This window comes from Octopus bimaculoides, chromosome 24 (genome assembly GCF_046866305.1).
Source record: "Octopus bimaculoides isolate indiv1 chromosome 24, ASM4686630v1, whole genome shotgun sequence".
Classification (NCBI taxonomy): Eukaryota; Metazoa; Mollusca; class Cephalopoda; order Octopoda; family Octopodidae; genus Octopus; species Octopus bimaculoides.
In genome coordinates this window covers 5,490,928-5,500,927 of record NC_142951.1, presented here as the reverse complement: position 1 = coordinate 5,500,927, position 10,000 = coordinate 5,490,928, and the positions used below count along the sequence as shown (strand labels likewise).

General features: G+C 36.5%; 1 protein-coding gene across 1 annotated transcript in view; it reads right to left on the bottom strand.

Moving 5' to 3' along the window:
* Nucleotides 1-5,273, bottom strand: part of LOC106880032 (chymotrypsinogen B) — a 21,646-nt gene extending 16,373 nt beyond the window's left edge. The window contains exon 1 of the mRNA XM_089340767.1: nt 5,041-5,273. Coding sequence (XP_089196893.1) covers nt 5,041-5,092 — 52 coding nt within the window. The 5' untranslated portion in view covers nt 5,093-5,273. The remainder of the gene's footprint in view (nt 1-5,040) is intronic.
* Between the last annotated feature and the right edge of the window lie 4,727 nt (nt 5,274-10,000).

The window sequence follows — 10,000 nt, the reverse complement described above, 5'->3', positions numbered from 1 at the left end:
TTGCATATATGTTCGCATGTGTGTGTGTGTGTGTAACAAATCTTTCGTTGACTTAATATTGGCCTTGACAGAACATTCCTCGACTGAAGTGATTTGAACCTGAGTCTGCCAGGAAATACCTATCGCCTGAACAGCCGACAACAACCGACCACAGGATGATCACAAACAGGAACGTCTCTGAACAACGGTTTACTCAGCATCCGGTTCGACACTGAGTAAAACAACAGCAACAATAAACAACAACAACAACAACAACAACAACAACAACAACAACAACAACAACAACAACAACAACTACGACAACAACAACAACAGCAACGTCCACGACAGCAACAACAACATCAATAACTACAAAGCCGTTCAATCGAAGACGCACTTCGATCATAAACCAATCAAGATACAGTGTTTTAAAACAGAAAAATGTTTATATTGAAAATTTATTACATAATGTTTATTTCAAGAAGTTACTGTACATTGTTAATATTTCGTGTGACTTCCTTTAGCTTAAATAATTGCTTCAATACACCCGGAAAGAGATGCGTACAAATCCTTTACCATCTTCACAAGTATGAGATGCCATTCTCTGTGGCTGAGCTCCCAAAACTCTTCAAGATGGCGTGGATTCTTCTGACCAACTCTTCTCTTTAGTTCTGACCACATTTGCTCGATAGTATTTAAGTCAAGGCTCTAAGTTAGCCAAACTTTCAATACGGTAACACCTTCATTATCCAGACTCCGTTGTGTTGCACGCGACCTATGGCATGGAGCTCCGTCATGTTGACAAATCTCACCTTCATCCAAGTCTGGTATCAAATTGTCCTTTAGCAACTGGATGTATTTGGCACTATTCGAGTTACCGTCAATTTTAAGCAACTTTCTTGAACCATCACTTTTTATGTATCCCCAAAGCATCAGACTCTTTCCCCCAAACTTCCCTGTTTTCGTCGTGTAACGTGGGGCGTTTCACTTTCTAATAAGCAAGATTTTGTCAGAAGGCCCCCAGGAAAGCGAAATGACTCCAAGAAGGTCAATATTTCATCTGTAAAAAACGCAATGCGAAATATCCACTTATAAGTTGGAAATTAGTAGAAATTTACAGTAGTTTAAAGTAACCGAAGACCTTTGCACGGCACCGTATATGTATATGTGTGTGTATATATATATATATATATGTATATATATATATATATATATATATATATATATATATATATATATATATATATATATTTGTTTTGCAAGATTTTTGATGTGAAATCGTGTGTTGAAACAGATGCGTAGACACATACAATAGGAATACAAAATACAAAATGGCTGATAGTTAGCAAGGTGAGACACACATAAGAAAGAAGGAAACAAAGGACCACTGATGAGGTCACAGAAGTGTGACGAAAGAACTCTGGCCGAAATAAGATTAAGATTAATGTAATATAAAGCTGAAGCAAATTAACACCAAATATACAGTGCGTGTGTTTTTATTGGCTAACCTGGCAATATGACCATCCCCAAGTACAACAACAACAATATATATATATATATATATATATATATATATATATATATATATATATATATAGCACGCGCGTACACCTCTATTTTAAAACGAAAAGTTGACACCAACTTCGAAATCACAATCGACATATTCCATGCAAAAATAAATATGTGATTCTATCGAAAAATATTGAGAAATCCTACAATTTAATATCTGGCTGTTTTTATATATAATGTTACATAAAAATAAATACAAATTAGTGAAGTAGTGTCATACACACACAAACACACACATTATATATACATATATATATATATATATATATATATATATATATATATATATATATATATATATATATATATATATGTATGTATGTAATGAGTGTGTGTGTGAGGTCACCACTGGTAACGTGAAACGCTGAAACTGTTGCTAGGTCGGCGCATTGGTGAGTAAACAAACACGAAACAACAGCAATCCCTTTTTACTGAGGACGGTTTTTGTGTTTGGACGCCCCGGGGGATGAAAACCAAGAATTGATCTTAGTACGGACGAACTCAGCAGAAGCAACGACTAATTTACACCATACATACATACATACATACATATATGCATACGCACACACACACACACACATGTTTTGTTTTTATTTCTTGTCATTCAGCAAACTACGACCATGCTGCAGCACCATCTTAAAAAATTTTAGTCGAACTTATTTTTGTACTTTTTTTTTAAACCTGGTACTTCTATCGCATGTGGTTGTGATGCATGTACCTGGTGTACCCTTATCAGACGGCTAGTCATGAGGGGTATACTGGGCTTCGTATATTTGTACCTCAGTGTCAACTTGATGGCATGCACTACTCTCTCTCTCTCAATAATGATAATAATGATGATGATGATAATGATGATGATGATGATAATAATAATAATAATAATAATAATAATAATAATAATAATAAAAATAATAATAATAATAATAATAATAATAATAATAATAATAATAATAATAATAATAACAATAACAATAATAATAATACAAATACATAACAAAAACACCAGGACTTACAAATATATATAACATACAGAAAATTGCACTACTGGGCACTGCACACATCCTACGCAAAACACTTTCAATACAGTAACCATAAGAGCATCACAGCAAACCACAGCACATACCCAAGGCGCACAGAGCTGCGCTCGGTAGTGAAGTGAAAGCACGTTATAAAAATAAAACTACTGAACAATAATAATAATAATAATAATAATAATAATAATATAGATAATATTAGGACTGCTATGACTCCTCTGGAAGGAATATGTAAATAAAAGAAGAGTTCCATAATTAAATTTGTTGAACGATAATAATAATAATAATAATAATAATAATAATAATAATAATAATAATAATAATAATAATGATAATAATAAAATCTGAGACAGAAATGTTTATCATAGCAGCCCAAGATCAATACCTAGCTACAAAGAGCTACCAGGCCATCATATTAAAGAACGACAGTAGACCAAAATGTCGTGTATGTAAACAACAAACAAAATGAAACCATCGATCATGTTGTCTCCATGTGCAGTCTTCTTGCGCCTCCAGAGTATCTCAACAGGCACGATAGAGCATCACAATGTATTCACTGGGTAATTTGCAAAACTTGGACCTGCCCTATGATAGAAACTCGTGGGAACACAAACCACCACCAGTGCTTGAAAATGATCGCATCTCACTCCTCTGGAACTCCACCATTCAAACTGACAGAAAGATAGATGCGAATAGGTCAGACATCACATTGAAAGCCTTCAGACAAAAATCATGCCTTCTCATTAATATGACTGTCCAATCGATATAAACGTATCTGTCAAGACCTACCAAAAACTGAGCAAGTATAAAGATCTTGAAATAGAAATTCACAAAATGTGGATCCTCAAGATTAAAACGATACCTGTTGTCATAGGTGCCCTAGGAATGATAGCAAAAGGGGCTGATTGCTACCTAGGTCAGATCCCAGGAAATCCAAAAAATGGAAGAAATTAAAAAAATACTGCTCATGGGAACAGCCATGTCTTACGTTAAATACTGTCTATGTAATCTCAAATTTTAAAACAAACACAATTTTCTTATGGTTTCTTAAACATTCTCTAGAACAACACTATGTACAAAACCAAATATATGGCATCCTAGGCATAACACCAACGTGAACTTCTAGCTTGTTGTCTCTTGAGGTCTCTGGGTGAGACTTGGTGTCAACTTGTACATGTACAAAGCAAAAGTCAAACATATAATAATAATAATAATAATAATAATAATAATAATAATAATAATAATAATAATCCTTTCTACTATAGGCACAAGGCCTGAAATTTGTGGGGAGGGGACTAGTCGATTACGTCGATCCCAGTGTGTAACTGGTACATAATATATCCACCCCGAAAAGATGAAAAGTAAAGTCGACCTCGGCGGAATTTGATCTCAGAACGTAGCGATAGACGAAATACCGCTAAGCATTTCGCCCGGCGTGCTAACGATTCTGCCAGCTCGCCACCTTAACAACAACAACAACAACAACAACAACAACGCTGACGACGACGACAATAATAATAATAATAATAATAATAATAATAATAATAATAATAATAACAAAAAGCCCTCCTCCACCCCGCCGAAATTGCTGGTATTGTGCTACAATTGGAAACCAATATAACAAGAAATAAAAAACGAACTAGTGGAGTCCGTGCCTTCTTAGAGTACATTGGGCAGATACTCAAGGGCCCTCACAGGTCTGAAGACCCAATTCTGATCTATGCATGCTGTGATTTGCTGTCAATAAATAAATACTATAGGTTCAGCGCATTGATTTGCTCGGGGGCCTCACGGGTCCAGTGATCCAATATCGATCTATATATACTGTGTTTTGCTCTGAAATAAATAAACACATTAAAGCTCAGCGCATTGGTTTGCCTTGGTGCCTCGTAAGTCTAGGGACCCAGTTTTAATCTGTGTATGATGTAGTGTGATGTCAAATAAATACTTTAGGGCTCAGGGCACTGGGTTGCCCGGGGGCTTCCCTGGTCACTGGCCTCAGTTCTGAATTATCTACTATGTGGCTCGCTGTCAATAAATGAATGTTATAGGGCTGAGTACACTGATATTACTCGGGGTCTCATGGGATTAGGGGCTCAATTTTCAACTGTATACGATGTGGTTTGCTGTCACTAAATAACTATTACAGGGACCAGAACACTGAGTTGCCCGGGATGGGGGTAGAGGTGGCCTATAAAGCTGCTAAGGTGGCTGTGGGTGTAGTACATTAACAACAGGAGTCTATATTTCACAAATCCCCACAAAAGAATCCCCCCCCCCCCAGAACACAACGGTGCGCATATCTCAGGAACACAGAGATGCACCAAATGTACAGCAGAATCTTGCACGAAAGTACAGATTACATAACAGTAGGTACACACACACACACACACAAACACGCACACACATACACGCACACATACACAGAGATTAAAATATGCGTATATGCTTTACTGACCTGCAGTAACCAAAATTAAGGTCACGATAAAGAATACGCCTGCCGCTAACATAATTCGCCTTGCACAAGAAGGGAAAAGAAGACCTCAGGGAAAAAAACAGCTGAAGGCCTTCGCTTCAGTTTATAAACAGATTCTCTGCAGTGTTCATGGCCGCTGGAGTGATTTACAATGGTTTTATAGCTGTTTAAACACACTCACCGTGGCCTATATATACACATTATTAGCACAGTTTGGTTATATTATGTCATTAAGAACAAAAGCAAATTACATTTTTTATCATCATCATCATCATCATCATCATCAGCATCATCATCATCATCATCATTGTCGAGAAGGGCAACGCATTTTTCCTGTCTGGCGGCGGCTATGGCGAAAGAGGTTGTTTGATGGACATGACTGAAGAGAAAGGAAAAAAAAGAAAGAAAGAAAACCGAAGACGGGACACTTAGCCTTTTTCTCAGTCAAGCCTTCATCGACACTTTTGTTTTGTTTTTTCAAGTTCCACTTGGAAAGAAAAGTGAGGTTGGAGAGGGGGGGAAGTTCTTCCCCCCCCCCTCCCCTCCCCCGCAACACCGCCACTATTTTTGATGAAAGGTGAGTGACTGTGGCGAGCTTGGCCCATGTGCATGAGCCTACTCCGAGCACGTGACTGCAGGCAGGGCCGGATGGAAATAAAGAGAAGAGAGGCACCTCCTACGATACCTTTGGTGATTGGTGTCCAGGATGTGTCGGTCTCTTTGGTTGCCCCAGGGTGGAGCTACCCCTATTAAGAAACATCAGTTGTGTTTATTTGTTGTTAATTGTCACATGATGTTTTTTTCACTCAATTTCATTTAAATTCCCATTGTCCTTGTCACTATGTATCGTCCTTTTTCTTTTACCGTTTTGTTTTAGGTTCCTTGTGGCCAAATAAAGAAATCATTGTTATTAGAGAATTAATATTGATTGTTATTATTATTATTATTATTATTATCACAAAAGCGGCGAGCTGGTAGAATCGATAGCGCGCGGCCGAATGCTTTGCGGCACTTTTTTTTTCCGTCTCATTACGTTCGGAGTTCAAATGTGGCCAAGGGCAACTTCGTCTTTTATCAACAAAACAAAGGCTAGTTGAACACTGATATCGATATAAACAATTTCTGCCGCCCTTCAAAACTGCGCTGACCTTGTGCCAGAATGAGAAAGAGTTATGTGACAGAAAGAAAGAAAGAAAGAAGGAAAGAAACGAAACGAAACGAAACGAAAGACAGAAAGTAAGGACTAAGAATATGAAACGTCAGAAATTTCTCCCGACGGCATTAAAGCATTCGTTAGAATTTCTCGAAACTCACGAATGACGCCAACATTAGAAAGATTTTAAAAAAACAATGTTTATTTATAGGTTGCGGGTTAAATGTTATAAATCACGAGATTATTATTATTATTATTATTATTATTATTATTATTATAGAAAGGATTGAGGTAACTCCTCCAGAAGATATATAGACAAAATTAAAAGAAGAGTGCCATTGTTATCTAGTGAACGATATTTCGACATCTTGTGTGTCTTCAACGGGTTCAAAAGATAAATTTGTCAATCTTCTGGAGGAGTTACCTCAATCCTTTCTATATTAACCAAAATGAAATAGATTGAACCCGTTGAAGACACACAAGAAGTATCGTTCACTAGATAACAATGGCACTCTTCTTTTAATTTTGACTACTACTACTACTACTACTACTACTACTATTATTATTATTATTATTATTATTATTTATTTATTTATTTATTTATTTTTTTATTTTATTTTTTATTTTTATTTTTTTTAAGGCGGCGAGCTGGCAGAATCGTTAGCATGCTGGACGAAATGCTTAGCGGTGTTTTTTGGCCGTCGCCACGTTGTTCTGAGTTCAAATTCCGCCGGAGTTGACTTTGCCTTTCAGCCTTTTGGGGGCGATAAATTAAGTACCAGTTGCGTTCTGAGGTTGATCTAATCGACTAGTCCCCCTCCCCGCAAATTTCTTATATTCTTCATGTGCCTACATGGGACATTCTGCAACAATGTGAGCCACTGTCTCGTTTTCCACAGATTCTACATTTTTCTGCCACATTCTCCCCATATATATATTTTCCCTCAAGTTGTTTGTTTTTGTCGCTTGGTCCTGGGTTGCTACTATTAGGCTCTCTGTTTCTTTTTTTTAATTGTCCATTTTTAACCAAAGATTTTATTTCAAATACATCTTCAGTTCCTCCCTAAAATTGACCATGCAGAGGTTTCCCTTCAATCTGCCTAACATGCTCTCTTTGTATTCCATTCTTGTCCTTTTCTCCTATTCCTCACTTGATCACCCATTCCTTATTCATTGTCTTTACTAATTTCCCTCTACTGTTCTGTAAATATTCTAGCAGACTTATTCTTTCCATCTGTACACACTCTTCCACGACATTTAAGCGTCTTCCACCCTGGTCTCTTCTCATATACAACCGGTTGATATCAGCTTTCGGATGGTGGGCTCCGTACAATGACAACAACATTCTAGTCTTTCTGTCGAATTCTATATGTCGTTTTTAGTCTAATCATATCTAATTACGGCCACTGCTCTCGCATTTATTGCTTCAATAACATTTTTTTGCATTCAGCTTTGACTGCAATAATGCTTTCACTCTATTAGTAATTTGTTTAATTTCATCATGTTTTATTTCGTCTGCTTCCACTATCTCCTAAATACTTATGTTACGGTCCTTTCTCAGCCGCTTTGATTGTTTACCCATTTGGCAAACAATGAAATTATTGTTATTGCAATTATTATTATTATTATTATTATTTATTGTTATTATTATTATGGTGATGATGGCGGCGAGCTGATAGAATCGTTTGCGCGCCGGACGAAATGTTTAGCGGTATTTCACAATTCGCTACGTTCTGAGTTCAAATTCCGCCGAGGTTGACTTTGCCTTTCATCCTTTCGAGATCGATGAATTAAGTACAACAAACTTACGGCAGCGATGTGCAACGCATGTCGATAGACGAACAACAACAACAACAATAATAATCCTTTGTATTATAGGCACAAGGCCTCACATTCGGGGGAGGGTGATAGTCGATTACCTGGACCCCAGTAGCGGCAAAAAGAATAGTTTACGTGAAGCCTATGAAAGTAACTTTCCGTTTCTTACAGCTCCACCTTCATCATCGCAGGAAAAAAAAAAAAAAAAAAATACAAACAAAAAAACAAACCACGCAAATCCATTCCTAGTGATTTCACGCAAATGACAAGACAAGCAAGCAAAGATATTTTTATCAACGAAAATTAATTCAAAAGTGATGAATGTATGTTGGAGAAATGTGAGAGAAACGTGACACAAGATATTCCTAGATCTGTCCAGCAAGAAACCAATTTGCGGACAGCTCTATATAAAACAATTAGAAGCAAAAAAGGAGAAGAGTAGAGCAGGCAACACACCATCAAAATAAAAAATGTTTACAACCAGTGTGGAAGAGCAAAACCTATATAGCCAAGGGCGGGGGATACGGGACAGTCAAAGTGAGGTTCATTCAACAACCATTCTAACAAGTGACGAACTCATCCTCATACCCATTTACCTCGGACGAAGTGTATTTAAAGTAAGAATACTAAATATACCACCAGAAATAAACATCGGTTGGTTAGTTGCTGTGGCTCTCTTTGACATATAAGAGAAAACCACTATCCTGTAGATACAGAGAATTCAGAAATAGAACTGATTAGGACAGGGTATGTAGTTATTAACACAGGCAGATCAGGAACGTCGAGGCTATCCCAGACTTCATATTCTGCTTAATACCACAGATTTGCTTGTCAGTTGTTTGACCTTAACCAGTTGAGCATGTCCCTTGGTGGCTGACGACCCCAAAAACTTTCTAGTAAAGCATAAGGCCTGAAATTTATCGACCCTGATGATAATAATAATACTTTCTATTATAGGCACAAGGCCTGAAATTTGAAAGAAGGGGACTAGTTGATTACATCAACCCCAGTGTTTCACTGGTACTTAATTTATCAATTCTGAAATGGTGAAAAACAAAGTTGACCTCAACGGAATTTGAACTCAGAATGTCAACTTGAACAAAATATCGCTAAGCATTTCGCCCGGCGTGCTAACGATTCTACCAGCTCGCCGCCTTTTTAATAATAATAATAATAATCCTTTCTACTATAGGTACAAGGCCTGGAATTTGAGGGGAGGGGAATAGCTGATCATATTGACCCCAGTACTTGACTGGTATTTAATTTATCGATCCCAAAAGGATGAAAGGCAAAGCTAATCTTGGAAGAATTTCAACTCAGAACGTTGTGACGGGTGGAATCCAGCCAAGCATTTCGTCCAGCGTGCTGACGATTCTACCAGCTTGTTGCTTTAATAATAACAACTTCTGATTTAAGAATATGGCCAGCAGTTTTGAGGGGAGGGGAGAAAGTCAGTAACTTCAACATAAGTGCTTCGCTTGTCATTTATTCTCTAAACTATAAAAATTAAAAGGCAAATTTAAGACGTGAGCCAGATGTGAACTCAGAATGTTAAGAGCTGAAAGAAATACTATGAAGGGTTCTATCCCGACCCCAACCCCACAAAAAAAAAAATAAATAAATAAAAAAAATAAAAGAAAAAACAGAAAAAACAAACAAACAAACCCTTTCAAATTGTGAATCTTTATTTAGTTTTTAAAGTGAAGCATTTAGCATTTATAAAATAATTATTTTTATTACAAAATATTTGAGCAAAAAAAAAAAAAAAAAAAAGAAAAAAGAAAAAAAAAAGCAAGGGATAGGAAGTGAAACTTTTGTTTTTGCCTAAAAAAACATTTTTTCAAGTAAGCTTGGTTAAGGAGTGGTTGTTTGTATGTTACAAAAGAGAATAAAAGAAATAACAATAACAATAATAATAATAATAATAATAATAATAATAAAGACGTAAGCTGACTGTGTATTTGTGATCAC